General features: G+C 41.4%; 1 protein-coding gene across 1 annotated transcript in view; it reads left to right on the forward strand.

Annotated features, from left to right (window-relative positions):
* Positions 1-15398, forward strand: part of bcl11bb (BCL11 transcription factor B b) — a 29708-nt gene extending 14310 nt beyond the window's left edge. Inside the window, exon 3 of the mRNA XM_060866249.1 lies at positions 12115-15398. Coding sequence (XP_060722232.1) covers positions 12115-14066 — 1952 coding nt within the window. The 3' untranslated portion in view covers positions 14067-15398. The remainder of the gene's footprint in view (positions 1-12114) is intronic.
* Positions 15399-22336: the final 6938 nt, after the last annotated feature.

Here is a 22336-nt window from a genome sequence, read left to right on the forward strand (position 1 = left end):
ATCTTTGGCGAATGGCAGGAATATTTTCCTCAACATTCCAACACATTTCTTAAGTGCGCAAGTGAAAGATTCTTTGAAATGACAAATTTCAGTGGAATCAGTGCAACACACTTGCCGGGACGCATGACACAGCTTCCAGATGTGAGCGTAATCATTGGTGAGAGAGAGCGGTCCGTCAAACCTTTGAGGTTTTCCTTGTATAAACGTTCGCCTCACGAGGCCCGAACCTTGATCAAGAGGTCTCCAAGAGTTCTTTTGTTTCCCGGCTGCAGATGGTGCTCTGTGTTTCCTATACAACATGTATCCGAGTGTGTAAGATATGTGGGATTGTAAACAAGACTGGATTGTCACGGTATAACCATAAACCACCAGGCTTGATTACGGCATGTTTCTTATTTAACACGCTACCTGTTCTTTTGTGAAATACAAATGCCATCAATTTTCTCCTCATTTGCAAAACCGCATAGACGACGACACCTACACCATGCGTTTATTGCAGGCTGCATAGTAAATTGTATTTTTTTTTTTAATCTGCCTAAGCAAGCACACGTCCTCACACGCTGGCCCTTTGCAGTATTCGTCTAATCACCGAGCGTGCTCTCATTTAAATATTAGAGTAGTCTTTAATCATGGAAAGTAATCAGTGTCATGCATATTCATACGGTCCCGGTCTAACAGTCTCATTGTCTCGCTTCAGTGCCAAATCATCTCAGCCAGTCTCTCAGCTGCCTGCTCTGATAGCGAGAGCCTGGTGCTGTGCCAAAAATACAAAAAAAAACAACCATCTCAAGTTTGAAAGAACTTCTCTCGCATTTATATGTTGTCCCTGAAGAGAGAGGTGTGAGTGTGCATGTGTGTGTGTGTGTGCATTTGTGGGTGTGTTTGTGTGTCTGCGGGATGAGAGAGAGAGAGGAGAGATTTTCGAAAGATGGCGAGACTGATCCCTGTTCCGAGCGATGAATATTTGCGCAGGGGCTCAAGGAAAACTCCATTTGCATAATGACTTTGTAGTTCTGCATTAATTAAATTTGCATATGAAACTGCGTTAATTACCTCTGATCATCTGGTTTCGACTCAGCTGCATTTGATGTCCAGCCTTCAGGGTTGTGATTAGAGGTTACAGTGGCATTTTGTGTGTGTGTGTGTGTGTGTGTGTGTGTGTGTGTGTGTGTGTGTGTGTGTGTGTGTGTGCATGTGGGTGCGTGTCTATGAGTGTGAAGAGGCTAGGTGTGTGCAGTTAGTTAGTGGCAATAGATCGTTAGCGGATGTGAAAGCCATTTTCTCACACTGTCACTTCAGAGTACACAGGATGAGCAAACTGTATCTGTAGCCCTCCATATCCTCTGTACAGAACTGACTATAAAGGCGTTTGATGTACAGCTCAATATCATAACGCATCATAGTATTTGGTCCAAACTTCTCCATTTCACATCATTGCATTTAGTTGTAGGTAAAACCCTGGAGTAATTGATAACACTTTCTATGAAGGCCATACATATATAAAGGCCTATGAGCACATTCATAACATGTTATGATTATTTATTACGGTTTATAGCAATGTTTAGAATGAAATTGCGCTGACCTGTTAGTACCTCAGGTTGTTTAATTCAACTCAACTACAAACTGTTGTAAGAAATATTATTTATTTATATTATTTACTGTCCAGTGTCACCAAAATGAGGACGAGTCATCAAGTCTTCAAGTTTTTCTTTGTTACCTCAGACTTGATCATTAGGGATAAATATTAGAGATAAACTTAAATTTTTTAAAACTTAATTTTAAACTTTACAATTTTTATTCTGTATTTTTAAGTTCTGTAAAGCTGCTTTGAGACAATGTGAACTGTTAAAAGTGCTATAGAAATAAATTGAAAATATTACATAATAATTGAAAAAATATATTGAATTGAATTATACACTTCATGGTTAACATTATAAGCCTTGTCAATGTAAAACATGTTACATCACAAGTTTCGAAGAAATTCAGGGTAATTTTATTTATTTATTTATTTATTTATTTAAATCTGGTGAAGTTATATATTTTAATAAGTCGTCAACGTCTCTGGTGTGATTCCTTTATTAAAGAAGATAAACCAGGTCTTATTTTGCACAAGACAAAATATGACTCTTTGGTTAAGTGATATGTGTCATGAAGTTATACACATCATTTTAACCATGAAAATAAAGTAATAACATGCATAATAACAAGAGCTATAAAGTATAATACACTGTCATAGGTATTTGTCATGTTGTTAAATATCCAATGATGCACCATATGTTTATTAGATTATATTATAAATATATTCAGTTTTATAGATTATGTAAAATAATAGCTCTCTAGCTTAAAAAAAAATCACATTGCATTGGTGTGACTGTTATGTAAGTGTTGTGTGTATTCTGTGAAAAAAATACACTCCAGCATCAAGTCCAATCTCGTTTCACTATATCAGTAATGTTTGCTCACATAATAATTTCAACATGTTATCGTGTACAGAGAAAATAACCAAAAACCCCCAAAAAATTTTTTTACCCAAGGCAAGGACATTGGCTGAAGAAAACAATTCAAATAAATTGCATACATTTATAATGTCGATTCAAAGCTACAGCTGTTACACTTAAACAATAAAAGGTTATAAGATGGGACACGTGTGAGAACATCTTAACGAATCTGTACTTACAAATCTGTAGTTTTGTTCAACTATCCATCACTGGAGCAATAATTAATTCCAGTTAGGCTTTTCTGAAGGTTTTGTTTTGGCCTTTTGAAAAATGTCAAGATCCCAACTACCTTTGGACCAAAGATGTCAATCGACAAAAATGTATTTCACTTAATGTTAGAGATATAAATAATTAGGTTTTAAGTAAACAACTTTTGAGGGTTTTTTATGACACTCTAGGAACCTGTAAGAACCTAAGAAGACTTTTGTTGCATTACAGAACACACTTCTGGCAAAAGCATCCACCTTTCCTGCTGTAGTGAGTTGTGGTTTCAGACAAAAAAGCCTACAATACAAACACATAAGTCTGGCTTGTGAAATCCCCAGGAGTTTTGCATTGCCCCAGGGACTCATGGGATTGGGATTGGAGGCGTGGCTTTCGGGGCTGGCTCAGACCACCCCTAGGACGGCTGATTGGTTTTTCGACCCTGCTCCATGCTGGATCGGTTAAAGTGCGGCAGAAAAGAGCGACACGCCATGTGCTTTCCACTCGCCGCCCTGTAAGGAGTTAAAGTCTCCCACATGAAGGCATCAAACGCTCCACATACCGCTTTATGGTAGTCATATGGCAACCGATTTGATATTTTTCCTACCACAGCAGGGAATAAAACTCGCCACTAATTTAGGCTGCAAGCGCCGCCGCTAAATTTCAGCATGTGCTGACGGTGTTCGCCAGATGTTTTCCTTTTGGTCCCTCTCGCTTTTCAGCCCTCTCTCTCTCTCTCTGGACTTGCCTAATGTTCTCTCACATTTTGTGAGAAGCTGCCTGGCTGTGGCACAAGTTTAGAAAACAGAGACTAAGTTTTTATTATAATTATTAAAAACATCATTGCTCTGGTTATAGTTTTCAGCTTGTGAGGAATCATGTCCCATTGGATCTGTCAGCAACAGCTCGTTCTCATCGTGTCTCTGCGAGCTAACCGCACTGCTGACGCCCAGATGCGACCCTCTGCTTCTGGAGCATGTTTAAGCCCCTGTGATTTTCTGCTTTTACTCATTATTTTTCTTCTCCTGCTCCTTGATTATGAGAGGACCTCCAGATTATATGGGTCATGTTCTATTAAGATGGAGCACATCACAATGTTTTCCTGTTTTTCATAGCGTATTATAAATGCATGGTTTTTACACCCTCACGCATTTTTTTTACATTTTTCTGTCTGTCGCGCTCTCTTTCGTCCCCTCGGGAAGGTATTAAGGTGAAAGTATAGGGTGCTGTATGTTAAAAGAGACACACACTGATCTCCTTGTGAAAACACTCCTTCCCTATTTTTTTTTCTTAGGCCCCTAAAGGCTTAGCCCTCAAAAGCCGAGGACTTGCTTAGCAAAAGAAGTAAGCGAGATCTGAAGCTGCGGCTGTTTTAAACAAACAGTTTTTCTCCGCAGACATTACAACATCTCACGTCGATGGCGAGATCTCATTGCATGAGCTTAATTCAGTGGTAAAGTGTGGTGTCGGCTTGAGCATTACCAGCCAGAACGTAAGCTCAGTTACAGCGGCTTTGCTCGCCACCGTTATTGTCGTTGCGTTCTGGGTGGCATTATAAAAATGCGACCGCTTTTAAACACCGAAGTTCTCATATGCTTTTTTACGGTTGTCTTATTTTCCCCTCCCTCACTCAAGCTGTCTGTCTTTTTCCCTGGCGCTGATTTTGATCTGTCTTGATGTGATAAATGCCGCATGCTGACCATGACTGGGCCATATGCCACCGCTTTGCTGTGGATACTATTTTCACTGTGCAGCAAAACACAATCCAGACCTCTCCTTGAGAATCGCGCATTTACACTGTACTCTCTCACGGCTGGAGAGTTGATCGTTGGCAGTTTCACCTGGCTTAGCCTTTGTATGACATCGCTCGGTAAATTGAAACCGGTTTAGCTTTGCCTAAGGCAAAGTCCTGGTCTGTTCCACTCTCACCCTCTGATACTCTTATATGCACTGAAACACAGCCCTTTTTTTTAGATCTCGATGGAAAAAATTTTGTCTTTGCTGTGTCATGCTAATAAGATCTCATGTCGTTACAGTACATAGGTTATAGATTTAACTTGGAGACGTTATGGACACTATGGTACCATAAGTACCCTTTTTTGTCTCTGTGGGAGCCCCTGCAAAATGAAATAAGCCCTGATCTTATCTGATTTTGTTCATGCCAGCACAGGCTTGTCCTGACGTGCTCACTGAGTTAGCCATGGCCCTGGCGCTACAGGCGCTGCCGTGATGAAAGAGCCTCCTTAACCATAAGCTATGTAGGGAACCGAGCCAGGGATTGAAATGCATCAGGGTGATAACAGCCAAGGGAAAAACGAATCTCCTCTTGTTTATTTCCCCCACGGCTGCAGCCAGGATCAGGGGGACTGGTCTGGTTGACATGGCCATTTTTGTCCAAATTTGACTGACAGGATTTGCCATGATCTCATGATCTATTTGTGCATTTTGAGCTACCAGATTGCTTTGTGTTAGTTTAGCTTAACAGTATCATAATCCTATCGTTATCATTATCAAGATTGTGAGCATAGTGAAGTATTCTCTTCTACTGTTTTATTGTTTAATTTCTTATCTCTTCTCTTCTCTTCTCTTCTCTTCTCTTCTCTTCTCTTCTCTTCTCTTCTCTTCTCTTCTCTTCTCTTCTCTTCTTCTCTCTTCTCTTCTCAAACCTATGTCTCTGTTTGTTTTCTGATTGTGTGAACAAAAGCAGAACTTTACCCATTTACTAAAGCCTGTTTTACACATGCACATGCACAAAACTCACAAACACACTCGTAACACAGCTCTCTAATATGGTCAGCTCTAGGGCTCGGTGCCAGCAGGCATGGCAGTAAGGTGGTTGGCATGCGTGGCGGCTTCTGCCATCATAAGGGCCGGGCGGCATCTGAGGAGCCGTTTTATAGCACATGCACACACACACACATGCACGCACTCTGATTATAGAAGCCTGATTGCATTGGAAGGCACTCTGAAGGTCTGCTGAGTTTTACAGTGGCCTTTAAATGGGTCTAGATGCCTGCACTCAGCTGGGGACCATTATGGGGTACGTTATCCTAAAAAATGGCAGGGCAATTATTTCCCATACGGGACTGTTCTTTGTGCCAGTTTGCTCACACACATGCAGAGGTCCACACACACACACACTTGTTTTGTACACTTATGGCTTCCTGCTGTGAAACTGAAGAGATCCGTATGAGCCTCCAATAGTTGCGATGAACATGTTGGAGTCAGAGCTACCTGGACTCTGGTCCTGATCTGTGAGCTGATTCTTTCAGTCTTATGTTGGAGCAGTTAGCGTTTGTGTGAAAAAGAGAGCGAGAGAAAGCGTAAAGCCTGTGGATGTGTGGGTGGGAGATGGTGCCCATCCAGGAGAAGATTGACGAGATGCATAGCACCCAGCTTACTTTCCCTTTGATCTTGTTTCTCTCACTTGCTTTTTTTCCCTTACTTCCCCGCACGGCGGTCTGCATCTCCCTTCAACCACAAGCTTGAGTGTCATTCATCAAACCCCTTGAGCCCTTAGACATTGGCGGCTCATGCCAGCCGGGTCTTAGCATAGCGACACATACTGGGGCTTGTGCCCGAACCTTGATTCAGGCTTGCTGCGATGCCATGAAAAGCTTAGCTAGCGCACTCTGTATTGCTGTGGCCAGGCCAGGAGTCATAGCTCTTATTGACAGAGTTGTCTTTCCACTTATTTTTCACTGTCTGCTCCTGCCTTTGGCACAAGGTCCTCCTCTTGTTCCCCTCATGTCTATCTGATGATGGCACACCGTTCAGACCCAGTATGTGTTTTCAATTAGCAGCTTGTGCGTCTTAACCTGTGGTAGAAGAGCATAATGTCTAGCTTACTGAGGCTTATTGATCTGACACCCCACCCACCCACACACACACAAACACACACACACACACACACACACACATACATACACACACATACATACCACCTGCTGGAAAGCAGGCATCTAGCCAAGATTCAAGTTGGAGTGTGTGTATGAGGTGAGGGAAGCCTTTATGTCCAGTCTTATTTCTTAAGACTATTTTTTGTGTGTGTGAGTGTGTCTGTGTGTGTGTCTGTGTGTACAGCAGCCACATTACATTTCATTCATCCTGCAGGTGGAGCCACAACCGGTCTGCTTCTGAAATATGTGTGTGCACCATTCACAATGACTTAGTGGCTACACACACACACACACACACACACACACACACACACACACACACACAAACTGTTCCACTTCAGATTAGCTGCATTTTCTAATAAAGCTGCCTCTTCCACTTAGGAAGAAGAAACACTCAAAGAGTCAAAGAGCTCTGAATCAGAGCATACAACTTGTCAGTTCAGTGTTAAAGGAATGCTTTTTAACCTATTATCTGTTAAAAGCAGTGAAATCTGGTCATGATATTGAACGGGTAACACAAAAGTTACAGAGAAACGGAGAATGCGAGCGACTCACACACAGCTCCTTAATCACTGCTAATGACATGTTAAGGCTGGTTTGTACTTCTGTGTCGAAGCGTGTTTGCGTATGTGTTCCAGTGCAGAGCAGGGGTTTATGGGAAAGCCTGACATGCAGAGGCACAACAATGGACTGACATGCAAACCCCCATATATATAAAACACTAACCCCTATATATATAAAACACTAACAGAGTGTTGTGTGTACCTAAGGTGTTGTTAGTATATCTAATGCTGATTGGTTGAAAGCAGGAGGTGTGTCTGTTTGTGTACCGAGAAGCGTTGTGATCCATTGTCTGCATGTTTTATAGAGAGTTGTACATCAATATTTTATTTTATATTATTATTTTGATGCATTTAGAAAAGTGTGTAAAACAAAGATAAACAAAAACTGATGCTGTAGCGGATTAATACATATTCTCCTTTATTATGTGATTCATCGCTTTCTGTCAAGAGAATCTGAAAAATCTAGTTGACTGTCTGGATTTACATTATAATTCATTTCATATAGCGAGTGATCCTGATTTATCACATCCACTCCTTTGCTACTTCTACATTACTCCATTCTTCACTAAAGCACCCGTACACAGCCTTACGTATTCATAATTATACAGGCACAGAAATTTAAACCTGAGCTATATCGTGTTAATAGTGGAGCAGGTGTTAATAAATGAACCCAAATGGAGAGCAAATCTAGGGAGTCACTTATCAGGGCTGCAGGAATGTAAAGACAGGGCTAGAAACAAATTAACCCCATCCTTTTCTTCATACTGTACTGTATACTGTTTTTATACCCATTGGTGCTATTGCAAGCCATTTGCTAACAGCAATGCAAGCTGGGATTTGCAAAGAAAAGCATTTCACCGTGCTGCTATGTATATGTGACAAATATGTGACAAATAAGTCTGCTTCAATAAGATGATTTTGAGGTTGAAAATTTAACCTTTCGTTTTTTTTTTCTTGGACAGCCGTGCTAGTCCATGTATACCAGACAGGCCTGAGTCGCAGCATTGGTACCATACATGCAATTACAATGGACAAGAATTTTGTGATGTTTCCCTGCACTGAAACCTGTTTACTTGAAATGCAAATATAATGGATGCCTAGGGGCAGCTCATTATAACAAAGAAAGAAAAAAGAATAAAAAAGAAGTTTGGTAACGGATGATAGAACTGGTTAACACTGACATCTCAAAGTAAACATGGTCATGCTGTAAATTTGGCCCTGTGGTTATTGTTACAGTGCAACAGTCAGGTTTGTTGTTATATCACCAGAGTTTAAACAATTATTGGCTAAATTCAGCATCTACCTTTAAACAACCATTAGAAACCATTTATACTCCTTTTCTTGTCCATTGTAATATTGGAGTGTTTCTTTAATTCTGTTGCTCAGAGACCGAACAATTTCTCTCTAGAAGTCCTCGGATTTGAACTCACAGCTTTCTGGACACTAAGACGGAGGCTTGACTGCTAAGCGGATATCGACTGCTTAACACCCTCAACACAATTGTACACTAGTTCATAGAAGATTGTAGCCAAGCCTGAAATTATATTATAGTAGATAATATGTAGTGTGCTTCCTGATAATCCCAGTGGACTAGCATAGAAATGATAGACCCCAAGCTGCAACAAGATACCCATAATACCCGGTGTGCTATAGGAAATAAATTTCATATATATATATATATATATATATATATATACATATATATCCCCTGTGTGGTATTTCATGAGCACACTGATTCAGGCCTGACTTTAAACTGCTCACTTGTAAAATTAATTATACTATGTATTGTAACAAGAGAGATAGCAACACATTCTTATGAGGTCTTTCTTTCCCATCCACACACATGCACACAAATATACATACACAGACATCCTGGTGTGTATCTGCTGCAGAAGCAGCTTTTCCACTGAAGTGGCAGCATGACCCACACCACCATGCATGCATACATGTTTGTGTGTGTGTGTGTGTGTGTGATTTGCATGGCAGTCTGGCCTCTTGATTAGCTGCCATCATCTGAAACAAGACATCAGCAATGCGAGGTGAGGCCCTGTGGGCGCCCGGGAGCTGCAGATCACAGCCATGCTAATGTGGGCATCGTGCCAGGTGTCACACAGTGGGTGACAGGTTTTCAGAGGGGGCGTGGTCCCTGCTGGGGGGGTGTCACACTTGGTGCGTTATCACCTCGTCCTTTGTTCTCTATGCAAATCTACCTTCGTAGCATCCTCCACTGCTAGGAATGTGACACATTCTGAAAGCTGAGCTCCCAGAAGTGCAAGGCGTAAGGCTTACAAACACACAGACTCTCACTCACACACACACGCACACACACACACACACACATACACTCATCACTATGACTGGCAGTGTCTCACCCAGATCACTAAACATGGATGGGCATTGATGTGTTGCATTGGTGTTAGAGCTAGCAATCATCTTAGCATCCCCTTTTCTCAAAAAATGAGGCTTATGAACTTTTTCAGAGATAATTAAATATCAAACACCCTCCTTCACCAATATACACAAGCTAGTGGCCTCAAAATGAGAGCTAAACCCTGAAAAGGTCTCTCAAAGGACGGCTTAATTGGCTGTGTGGGTTTTGTAACACCATCTCCACAACGGTGGGGAACTTTAATGCTGGACCACCTCTAATACACACACATCATTAATCACATATACACAGACACAGTGTGATGGGAAGTGAGCCCCTCCTCAATGATTAGCGCCGCCAGTTTGGCTAGCATGAAAATGCTGCACAGCCTGGCATATCTTATCACAGCCGTGACTCAACTTGGCCATTTAACCTGTAATCCTTGCATTATTCATGGAAGTGTGAGGGGTGGGGGGGCAAATGTGGCCATTAGGCTCTCACAATGAACACCCTGAGAGTAGAGAAGGCACTCTGCTAACTGCTAGTTGACCTCTACGGCCCACGGCGAGAGCTTTTTTTTTAGCACGGACCACCGTAATTGCTGCAAATTGAATCACAGAGCGAGTGGCAATGATTCCTTAATGAGCACTTTTATTGGCTGGAGCAGTGCGGTGTGGCACAGCCCTGCCCGGTGCCATGCGGCGCGACCCAATGGGCCATGATCAGATGGAGATTTGTGATCCTGAGGTGGCTGATGGGTAATTTCACACCATCACACCATACAAGCTGCCGTTGCAAGACACGGCTCTCTGATGGGTCATTAGCATATTTTAACTTATTCATGATGGGCTTCTCTCATTCTCTCTCTCTCTCTCTCTCTCTCTCTCTCTCTCTCTCTCTCTCTCTCAAGCTTGTTTTGAAAGTTGATGAAATTTGTCTTTGGTCGTCATTAGGCCTGCCTGTCTGTTAGCTGACACGCTCCTTTGGCAACATATGGCTCTTTCTGTAAGAAGTGATAAGATGCAAATTGCCAGAGCTTGAGCGCACATTTATGGCAGAGTAGAGGCGCACACTCATAAAGAGACCTGCACACATACACACATTCTTCCAGTCCCTCTCCTCACACCCCCTCTCTATCACTCTCCCTGTCTGTCTCACTGCCATCTCCTATCTTCCACCTCTCTATTTAGAAAAATCCAGTTCGCCACTAAGCAGTCACTTGAGGAATGTGTGATCTTGACGAGGCGTCATTAGAACTCATGGGGGGACATCAATTACGTCCACTTCTGATCCACACTTCAGCTCCGGGCTGAGTTCCATGCATGCTGAGAAGAGAAAGGAGCAGGCACGTTTATATTTTAGTATCAATCCTCCCCCTCTTCCTGCTCCCTCCTGTCAGCCATGTGTGTGAAGCCTGGCCAAACTAAACACGGACATCAGGCCTCCACACTTCTCTCCTCTTCTCCAGCAGAGTAGCACCAGTGGGACTCTGGCCATGCCATACAAGCCCCTGGCCATGGCCCCAATAACACCCTTTGGCCCCTGTCAGCCGTAGAGACAGTATCACACCCCCATTAGTGCATAGCATCTCCACACACATGCACACCATACAAAATAGAGGAACCACTATCTTCTTCTCTGCCTGAAGTTGAAAACCTGATCCATAATGTAATATTAAATACGACAATTTTCCATTGAATATAATATTTCACTCACTAATAGGTTTCTAGATCACTTTCACTACCAAACGATTATCCTGTATTCTTGATATATATATTATATATTATATATATATGTGTGTGTGTGTGTGTTGTGTGTGTGTGTGTGTGTGTTCTACATTCTACATTCATATTCCAAACACTCAAGCTTTATACATATGCTAGTGACTATAATGCAGTTTTATGAGTCGGAGTGAAACTGATCACCACCTCCTTTGTTTTTTTCTTCATCTCCTCTTTCCTCTGCCTTTGCTACATACTTATTCCCATATGGAAATTGCAAATGCGTGTGTCTGTGTGTGCGTGTGAATTGAGCTGTATATTAAAGCCTGTCTGGCATCAACATTAGCATAATGCGTTGAGGCCTTCAGGCTGTACCTGCCATCTGCATAAGGCTCCAGCCCTTAGGGAGTCTCAGGGAGACGATCACACACCAACCCTCCACCCTCCGGCCCTTGATCCTTACACAGTCACGTACAGACACATCCTCTCAACTGAGGATTTAGCAAACAGCAGGCACCGTGAGGCCACTGATAACCTGGCAGAGTATCAGCCGATTCGGCTCTCCCACTTACAGCGATGCAATTTTCATTTTGTCTCATAAAATGGCTGTCACCAGAGTGCGGTGAGATGCCGCTCACATGTTGCTTGTTTAATTTTTAAAGTGAAATGATCCATGAACCTCATCATAGAGAACTCTTCCCTTTGATTATACCCAAAGCCATTGCTGCAAACAAACAGATGCAGGAATGTCATGAAAATCTATTAAAGCGTGTCATCAGAGCCTCTCCTAGGAATGTGTTGCAGAGTTAAGAGCTAATATTTATTCTTTCATTCACACCGTGTACCCTTTGTGTCTTCCAGGGAAAGATGAGCCCTCGAGCTACATCTGCACTACATGCAAGCAGACCTTCACCAGCGCATGGTTCCTGCTGCAGCATGCTCAGAACACACATGGCATCCGTATCTACCTGGACAACCACCCTTCCAGCTGCTCCCTTACACCCCGTATGGCATTGCCCCCTCCTCTGGGAGCAGATGCCTTGCCTCGCTCACCTCTTGCCAGTTTTCTGGGAGACAGCAGCAACCCATTCCACTTGCTCCGCATGGCAGCACCTCTTCTGCGAGAACCTCAGCCTACTGGATACATGGAGACCCGCTTGCCATCTACACCACCATTTGTAAGTCCACCTCCACCGCCACGTCATCACCTTGAGCGTTTGGGCCCAGAGGAGATGGGCATTCTCACCCAGCATCCCAGTGCCTTTGAGCGGGTGATGCGCCTGGCACCAATGCCCATGGAACCTCCATCCATGGATTTCTCCCGCCGCCTCCGTGAGCTGGCCAGTAACAACAATAATGGTGGGCCCACACCTCCTCTTTCACCCAACCGTGTGCCCCCTGTGCATAGGCTCCTCAGCCCCACGCTCTTTCAGCCTGGTGCCAAGCCAGCGCCATTCCTCGGAACACCAACACAGCCTCTTCCAGTTGCTCCCAGGTCCAGCTCTTCACCAACATTGGGTAATGCAGGCAAGGTCAAGTCCTGTGAGTTCTGTGGAAAGACCTTTAAATTTCAGAGCAATCTGATAGTACATCGGCGTAGTCACACTGGTGAAAGGCCTTACAAGTGCCACCTGTGCGATCATGCCTGCTCTCAGGCCAGCAAGCTGAAACGGCACATGAAGACCCACTTACAGAAGTCAGGTTCACTGAGCAGCTCGCCAGATCGGGGGAGGCGTGATTCAACAGGAGAGGAGCAAAAGAGTGGAGAAGGCAGGGAAATACTAGACAATGATGATGAAGATGAGGAAGAGGAGGAGGAGGAGGAGGAAGAGGAGGAGATAGAAGAGCAACAGAATGGCAGTAGCAGGCCCGCATCTAATCTCAGCATGGACTCTGAGCTCAGCAGAAACCGGGAGAACGAGTCCCAGCCTTTGATGACAGAAAAACCTCTCTCCATTGACAGTGGGAAGGAAAGCCAATATAATGACATCGACAATCACTTGAGACTGCCTTTGAGCCGCAGGTCAAGGGAAGAGGCAGACACAGATTCTTCAGCCAGAGAAACAGATGCAGTAGGTCGACACATGGTTAATGGCAGGGGCAGTGGGCCTGAGGACCCCATGTCAGGTTTTTTCCAGCATAAGCCTGCACCTGTCTCTAGCCCAAACCTCTCTGGCTCTTCAGCCAAGAGGATCAAAGTAGAGAAGGACATGGAGCTTCCATCTCTGCCACTCATTTCTTCTGAAAATGTGTACTCTCAGCTGTTGGCTGGCTATGCTGCTTCCCGCCACTACATCAGGGAGCCCTTTCTGACCTTTGGTGACTCCCGGCAGTCACCTTTTGCCACATCCTCTGAGCATTCCTCCTCAGAGACAGGTAGTCTGCGCTTTTCTACACCCCCTGGGGAGCTGCTGGAAGGTGGAGTGTTGTCAGGACGGAGTGGCAGCAGCACACCACATCTCCGAGGTCCGGGTCCTGGCAGGCCTCCTGGCTCTAAAGAGAGCCGTAGGAGTGACACATGTGAGTACTGTGGCAAGGTGTTCAAGAACTGCAGCAACCTGACAGTGCATCGGCGCAGCCACACGGGCGAGAGGCCATACAAATGCGACCTGTGCAGCTATGCCTGTGCACAGAGCAGCAAGCTCACACGCCACATGAAGACCCATGGCCAGTTTGGCAAGGAGGTGTATCGCTGCGACATCTGCCACATGCCCTTCAGCGTCTACAGCACCCTTGAAAAACACATGAAGAAGTGGCATGGTGAACACTTGATGAGCAACAATGTCAAACTTGAGCAGGCAGATCGAGCATAGGTTATGTGCAGTAAAGCACAAACATCAGACAGTATGATGAGTTTAGCTGGATAATCTTTTGAATAAATCTAAATATAGAGTTTTTGGAATGATTTGGTGTGTTTTTGTTTTGTTTTGTTTTTGTTTTGTGTTTTTTTTCTAGTGCCACCTGAGAAATAAGAACGTTAGTAAATGTTTGTGGATGGATTTTAAAAAGCCCTGCTGGCATTCCCAGCAACCACCAGGAATTTGTCCATTAAGAATCCATGGAGCCTTTCTACTGTGCAATAATTTCTGTATTTATTGGGTCATTTCTTGATGATACATGGCATGTGCAGGTATATTATGGCATGTGCAGGGGTTTTAATGCATTCCTATGTTAGAATATTATTTTCAGACACCATTTTAAGATATGACACTTACTGAGATTTCGGCATTCTGCCACAATTTTGTTTGAGGAATTTCCTGAAAGGAAAAGAAGTAATTTTAACCTGTCCTGCAAAAATCTGAAGAAGTCATACTTCTAAAAATCAGTGAGAGATTTCCTTGTGTACTACTGCTGTTTGCAGTCACACCAGACGTGGGTGATATATTAAAGCATAAAGCACTGAATGTCAACTTGACAATAAATATTAAACAAATTCGAGGGACATGGAATACCAGGGATGTCTCAGGCAGCTGGATGACAGTTTGACTGTATTTTAATGATTCCCTTTGACCACCATCCAGCTGAATATGTTCTTGATATGACTTGTATGATTTCAGCTGTCAAGCAAAACAAATTCTTCTCTATGACAATACACTCTCACTCATTTATTGCATTCTTCATAAGGCTGGTAATGTGATATAGCCCGTATTTTTGTGATCCGAATGTTTACATTACCGCCATTTTTTTTAAACAAAATTTAACACCAGTGTATATTTTCTTAACACATAAGTTAATGGGTTTGACCTCATAGTAGTATAAACATTTTATCCTGAATTAAGTGAAATGAAAATTGAACAATGTTATTAACATTCTAGGGCCCAAAGTGTTAAAAAACTGTTGTAACAAAACCTCAGCCAGGACCATTCATTTACCTGGTCTTGCAGTATTATAGATGTATTATTTAAAAAATTGGTTTGTTATGCTAACATGCAATGTCCTAAGTGGCTGCTTAATCCCCAGACCATTGTGGAATGAATCAATGTGCTCATTTTAGATGTTGGAGGCCTCCCAGCCTCCTACTTTTCACACTTCAACAATTCAGAAGGCTGCTGTGGCTTTAACAAATAACCATTCTCCCCTCAAATCTTAGAAATCTCAGCCTGCTGCTTTTTTTAAAAAAAAAAAAAAAAGATTTTTTTTTTTTTTTTTTTACATTTTAGACATTTTATTTCCAGTACTGTTTTCATTCCAAATGTAAGCTTAAAATTCAGCACTTAATAAAATGCTTTTTTTTTTTTTTTTTTTAGTATCTCCAAGAAAATTCATGGAAAGATACCATGAAAAAAATTCTACATTTCTTACATGATCGTTACTCCTAGCTTAACATGTTTAATTCTTTGTCCTTTGGGTAGCATACGTAAAAACAAGGTGGATTAAAATTTAGAACGTAAACCAGAGAAGGTTTTATTCAAGATGCTCAGAGACAAACTGGCCCAGATACACACGCTTGTGTTTTACTGCCGTTCAATCCAGCGTGCACACATACCATTATGCAGTGTGTACACTTGTAAAAAGGAATTTCATTCCAGCCACAAGAAATCACAAAGAAGAGGTTAAATATTTATGCATTTGATGTGCGTATGTGTACTACCTTTCAGAATCGAATTCAATGCACAAGTTTGTCCGAGACAACCAAGCCATTTAGTTCTTCACTGATACTGAGAGCTGGATCTTCACCAGCTTGGAAGAAAACAGAAAAAAAGATTAAAAAATGACACTCTGTCTTTAAAATAATGTTTACAGTGTTGAAGTACAAGGATAACAAATTCCTGTGTAAATGTGTTTTAAAAGAGAATAATCTCATGTTTTTTCTACCATTTTCCAATGCCATGGCAGGGTTGTTTGTTTGTTTGTTTAATATATTATTTTGTTTTTTGGTGCAGGGTTTCTTCCCCTACCCCCATAAATTTAAATGGATATATTCGTATATGTTTCGTTCACTGTTAAAATACACAGTGTATTTGTATACCAGTGGCATTTTATGAAACGATGCAAAAAAAAAAAAATCTTTATATTTTGCAGTCCATTATAAAATTGTGAGTCTATCCAAATGTTTTTTTTTTCTTTTACTTTTTTTTCTCTCATCTCTATACCTGTTCATAATTTTGGTAAATCCATCCTTGTGAGGATGTAAAAAAAAAGAAAATAAAAAGGAATAAAAATTAAACCTGTTTATTGAATCGCTGTTTTGTGTTAAACTTAAAGCTGAACTAATCTTAATTTGAAATGAAATTAATAAAATATTAAATAATTAAAATATTGTAGAAAAAATATGAAATACATGAAGAAATAAAACAAACACAGACTCCTAGCTGTCAATAGCCTAAATGGTCCACTGCAGGCAAATTTAATTGGCACCAGGTTTTATGTGAGGCTTTTAAGATTCAGGTTTGACTGACTGGTAAATGCAGCTATTTAAAGCCCCAGTAAATCTCATTCAGTGTCTTATTTTCAACACACAATCATATGAAACCTCCAGACAGTAGTGCTGCTTACTTCATGACCTTTGACCTAAGGACTTCACTTTTTTTTAGCCCTTCCTTTCTGTTGCACCTGCCCGCCCCTCTCTGCAGTGAGAGATGCTCTAAACACAATGACCCGTCTGACCTCTCTTGACCCTGTCAATGTCGCCACGTCCCTTCTTCCCACGTGAGCCAGGTGGGCTTTTATAGCCCTAACAATGTTCTGTGTAAGGGAGGGAAACTACTTTAAAAAAACCCTTATAGCCTATTTACGCATGGCCAATCATGGTACTTTGCTGCTGAATGAGGCTCTCACGATTTGCACACTGAGCTATCTTTTCTGAGAGACCTTCCCTTATTTGTACCAACAAACAATTAAAGCGTAGACTCTGCGTCCTGAAACGTCTTCTAGTGTTCTGTGTTGACGTGACTGTCTGCTCAAACAGCTAGGCATGGATGTGGTTAGACTGACCCTGGACATCTGGGATGCATCTTCAGTCCTGAAACAGCCCATTCCCAGCAAGTCTCTGAATAAGATTAAAAGACAGCAGATTCCCAAAGTCTCTCTCATGGCACCATGCTCCCTTGAGGTCTCACCATTTTCCCATTCTAATTATGCGACTCAGCCACACCGATGCATCTCTAGGCCATTTTGACCACCGCTCCACACAGGGTAGTGTCATAGTTCACATCTGACATGTGATTTAAAGTCCCTTTTAAGCTTGGGTAATAGAAGGTCCCCATTTGTGCTGTGTGGCAAATGCCACTGGAAGAAAACGCGCCTTCATTTACTAGGCCAAAACGTCTAGAATGTGAATGGGTCATACACAAGGAGACTTTAGGAAATGATGGCTTTTGGTAAAACCACAGCCTCGGGGAACAGGGTGTCAGCAGGGGCTGTGGTCGAGGACTTGACCACACAGATTGACCACAGAATCCTTTATTTTTTAAATAGTATTGCAGGGGCCAAACCCCACCGGGTCTCTGCGTCTATATCCAGTTAGCAATCTCTATTCCCTGACCAAGGCGAAAGGAAATGGCACCCAGTGAGCAGGCTTTACCCCCAAGGCAGAGGAGCCGACAACCAGAGCAAATCCGACCCATATGGACAGGCCTGGGAACATGGAGGGTGCACAGAGCAGTTTTGGAAAAAAGGATGGGCAGGAGACGAAGAGGACTGCGGTTGCTCCACGGTCAATCGGCAGCTGCGGATCTTTTTTTCCGAGGAGATCTGACTGAGAGGAACAAAGGCTTTGTGGTGCTGCAGAATGTATCTGTAAAGCAAAGGGAATGCATGCTCCCTGATTGAAGAGAACAAAGAAAAAACTGTTCATTGTGCCCTTGTTACGTCAACGAACACTCGAACAGCACACAAAACATTTTAGAACTCGATTGAATGATTGAATTGTCAAATCTGATTGGGTGAAAGGTGTTTATTACACACACACACACACACACACACACACACACATATATATATATATACACACACTATATATATATATATATATATATATATATATATATATATATATATATATATATATATATACACATACACATATTATATAACAGTACCACATTATTTATAATCACAGACAATTCAATATTTATTTGTGACAAAAGTGTAGGTAATTGTGTTTTTTTTGTTAGGACATGCTTGTTTATAGAGTTTATAGAAGGAAATTCTGATATCACAACTTTTTCAGTCAAAGGAAAAAAGTCTTCCACCACAGAAAAGTCTTCAGGGCAGAAAGATTCAAGGTTTTTCTGTAACATAACAAGCATCATTTTCTTCTCATATTAACGTCAGGTGAGCGTGAAAGAACAACTATTTCTTGGTACAAGAATGATACATGATACGTCAAAACAGGAACTGAGTTTTGCAACAGCTCCAGTTAGTTTAAACGTTTATTTTAAAGAAAACTAAAAGTGATCAAATGAATATGAATAATGTGGTATGGTAATAATAATAAAACAGAGTGCAGTACGATGTGAAGCAATTAGTCAGCTTTGGGGTGTAACTGAGGGTAACTGGGGGTAAAAAATAAATATAAAATGAAAACATGGGGGAAAAAACTGAGTGATTTTGTGAATGAACTTAAACAAGTAAATGAGGAATATTACAGCTATTTTACTACATAGTTTAAGATGAAGAACTTTACACAGCTTAATGAAGTTTCAAGTGATTATATTAAGATTTTTAAATTGTATTTTTTTGTCAGTAGCTCTAGTACAAAAAGAAAGAAGCCAACAAACTCTGATGTTTTGATGGTTGAACATTTTTATTGAAGCACTCCTCCTCCTCCTCCTCCTCCTCAAATGGGTGAACACTAATGTGAATTTTCTGTGATAAAGCAAAAGTAAGTAGAAGAAAGAAGACTATCACAAATACACACCTAGAATGTGAATAATTACCTCTAGTATCTCCAAGCTGTAGTCATTTGGCTTCTTAAAGCCAGACCTCCCTGAAGCAGATGTAAAATTAGGAATCTTTCTGAGCCGCCAGGGCTGTTACCTCGAGGGGGTCGGTGTAATTGTTGATATTGGACTCTGCTCCTGTCCCAGAGAAATATTAAATCTTCTCATTTGATTTTCAAGCATAATTATGTCGTAAAAAAGAAAACTGGCTGTGAGACGGCGGGCCCCGCCAGTCGAATTTGCTTTCATCAAGTACGGACTGGCTTAATTACAGAGCACATCACCGGCCGTCTTTTCACCGCGCAGCCACACTCAGCCGATTTGTCTCCCTCTCTCTCTCTCCGAGTCATCACTCTCTCATGTTCACAGCTGATCACAAAGCGACTGAGGCGGTTTGATACTCGATCACACACACAGCACCAAACAACACAGTGAGGAACTTTCAGTCAATACTTTTCCAGTGATTAGGTAGTGTACTCAGTATCGGGTTACAGATACAACAAACACTGCTTCTAACCATCGCGTGAAGAAGAAGAGTTCTCATAAATCAAGGGAAATGATGAAACATGAGTCACAAATCGTTCGAGTTTCAACTGTATAACACATTAGCAGAGTACATCAGTCACCTATTCTAATGGCTATAATAATAATCATAATAATAAACACACATTATATCCAGCATCAGCTCATCTGACATCAGCCGTGTGGACACAGATTAAACAGATTGATGCCTTGACATAGTGTATGAAAAGTGTTGTGTTTTTTCCTTATTTACATGATTATAAACCTGGTAACATGACTGTAGTAGAATATAGTACACGACAGACAGACAGACAGACAGACAGACTGAGACAAATAGATACACAGACAGACAAAGAGCAAGACAAACAGGTATACATAAAGATAGATATAAAAAAAAAAGACAGGCAAACTAGATAAATAAACAGAAAGACTGATAGTTTACATAAACAGGCAGAAAGACAAATAGAGAGACACAGAGCCAGAGAAAAAGACAGACAAACAGAATTAGATAATCAGACAGACAGATATAAACAGTTAGAAAGAACATACGCATAAACAGACAGAGAGCAAGAGAGACAAAAGAGAGATGATTAAAGAGGTAGTCAGTAGGAGAGACACATAAAAAGACATGCATAGAAGATTCATAAATAGACAGACAGACAGACAGACAGACTCATCACCAGAGAGAAAGACAGACCGATATAGACAGACAGACAGACTCATCACCAGAGAGACAGACAGACCGATACAGACAGAGACAGAGATCAGGACAGACAGACAGACCGATAGGTAGATAGATAGATAGATAGATAGATAGATAGATAGATAGATAGATAGATAGATAGATAGAGTGTGTGTGTGAGATAGAGAATGAGCATGAGCACAGTCCTTATTAGTGGATAACTAGCTCCGCTGGCTCGTAGATCTGCACGTTTATGGCGAGCGTCGTCTTGAGAAGTGTTTGCTCAGCACTGGGCTTGTTACAGTGATAAGTGAAGACAGAGCTTCTCTCCCTCAAATGCTCCATCAGGATGACACACACTCCTGGCATCGGTTTATGCACACCAACTCGGCAGAGCGCTGCACTGTGTGGGGAGAAAAAAAACCTGAAAGTTTATCACCCAGTGTAGAGGAGTTAGAGTCTGTGTAGATTATCTGTTTCATCAATTCCTTCTTTTTGCATCATGTTCAAGCAACGTCAAGATGACTGAGTGCTGTACAAGATTTACTCGAAACCTGTGTTTTACAGACTGGAGAAAGTCTTGGCATGGAGAGAGAAAGAGAGAGAGAGAGAGAGAGAGAGAGAGAGAGAGAGAGAGAGAGAGAGAGAGTATGTGTATGTCTGTGTCTGTGTTTATCTGAGACAGAGAGTGCGTGTCTGTGTGTCTGCATCTGTGTACGTGTACATGTATGTGTGTGTTTGTGTGAGTGTGTGTGTGTGTGTGTGTGTGTGTGTGTGTGAGCGCCTCTGTGTGTATGGGAATGTTTTTATATCTTGGTGGGGAATATCTGACAGTTTTGACTTTGTTGGGGCATTTGGGACGTTTGTTTTTACACAAAACTCCAGCTTTTATTTTAAAATCTAAAAGCACCAAAAAGCTTCCTTTTAGTTACTGAGGTTGGGCTAAATCTGAATTGGCTAAAGACATTAAAGCTGTGTTGAAGGAGTCATTTGGTCACACAAGTATAATATGAGAAAAGTGTGTGTGTTTATGTGTGTGTGTGTATCATGCTTCACTCCTGACTATATAATTGCCTCTTCACCTGAAAAGAGAGTTCCCGTATTAGCTAACCGAGAAGCTACATGATGACGACTCTAGAAGACTCTGGACTTTTGTCTATTTTTCAAAGTTTCATTTCAAATGAATTTGCTAGATGAGTTAGATGGAAGCTAAAGGATTTTTTTAATGACTCATACACAGAGTTGAGGTTTGACTTTCATAGTCTGTTGCCGTTTTCTTGGTGGCTTTGGAGAGTGGAAGAATGTCACTGTCACAGACATTCAGATTTCAAAACTGCACTTTTTTTTCCAGTCAGCATACCGACAGTGAAGAACCACTGACAAGTCAACATGGTCAACTTGTAAGTTTACATTCCGTTATGTAATGATTACTACGATTATCACATCGACCCCAAATTCGACATATTTTAAGACGAACAGCTTGATTTCAGTAGCAGTTTTTTTTTAGAAATCTACTTGTGAAATATGATTCACGGCATGGTGATTTTTCTGTGATTAATTAAATCTCAACATTATTAAAAGAATAATAATTCTGTCATTTTAATAAGCTGTTATAATATAAAAAATTATGATTTTTTTTTACTTCAGCCACACAGTTAACGACTTACGAAGACGTTTTCTTACACCCCAGAGCAGTTCTTAAATCTGAACAATTCTCTAAAAGCAGTCCTGACAATAGTTTTCCCTTTATTATAAACCAATCTTTGATCATTTTTCATCTTTGATTATTTTTCTATAACACAATAACCATCGTCATGCCTTTTATTCCCTCCTTATTTGTCAAATTAATTTGGGATTAACATTAAAAAGGTGAGAAAATAAATCAATATTGCGAACAAGTTCAATTCTTAAAACAATCAAATAGATCATTCCAACATTGTTAAGATCTTTATTTTCCTACCATGGAGCACTCGTATATATATTTGAAGAATATCAG

This window comes from Tachysurus vachellii, chromosome 3 (assembly GCF_030014155.1).
Source record: "Tachysurus vachellii isolate PV-2020 chromosome 3, HZAU_Pvac_v1, whole genome shotgun sequence".
NCBI classification, from domain to species: Eukaryota; Metazoa; Chordata; class Actinopteri; order Siluriformes; family Bagridae; genus Tachysurus; species Tachysurus vachellii.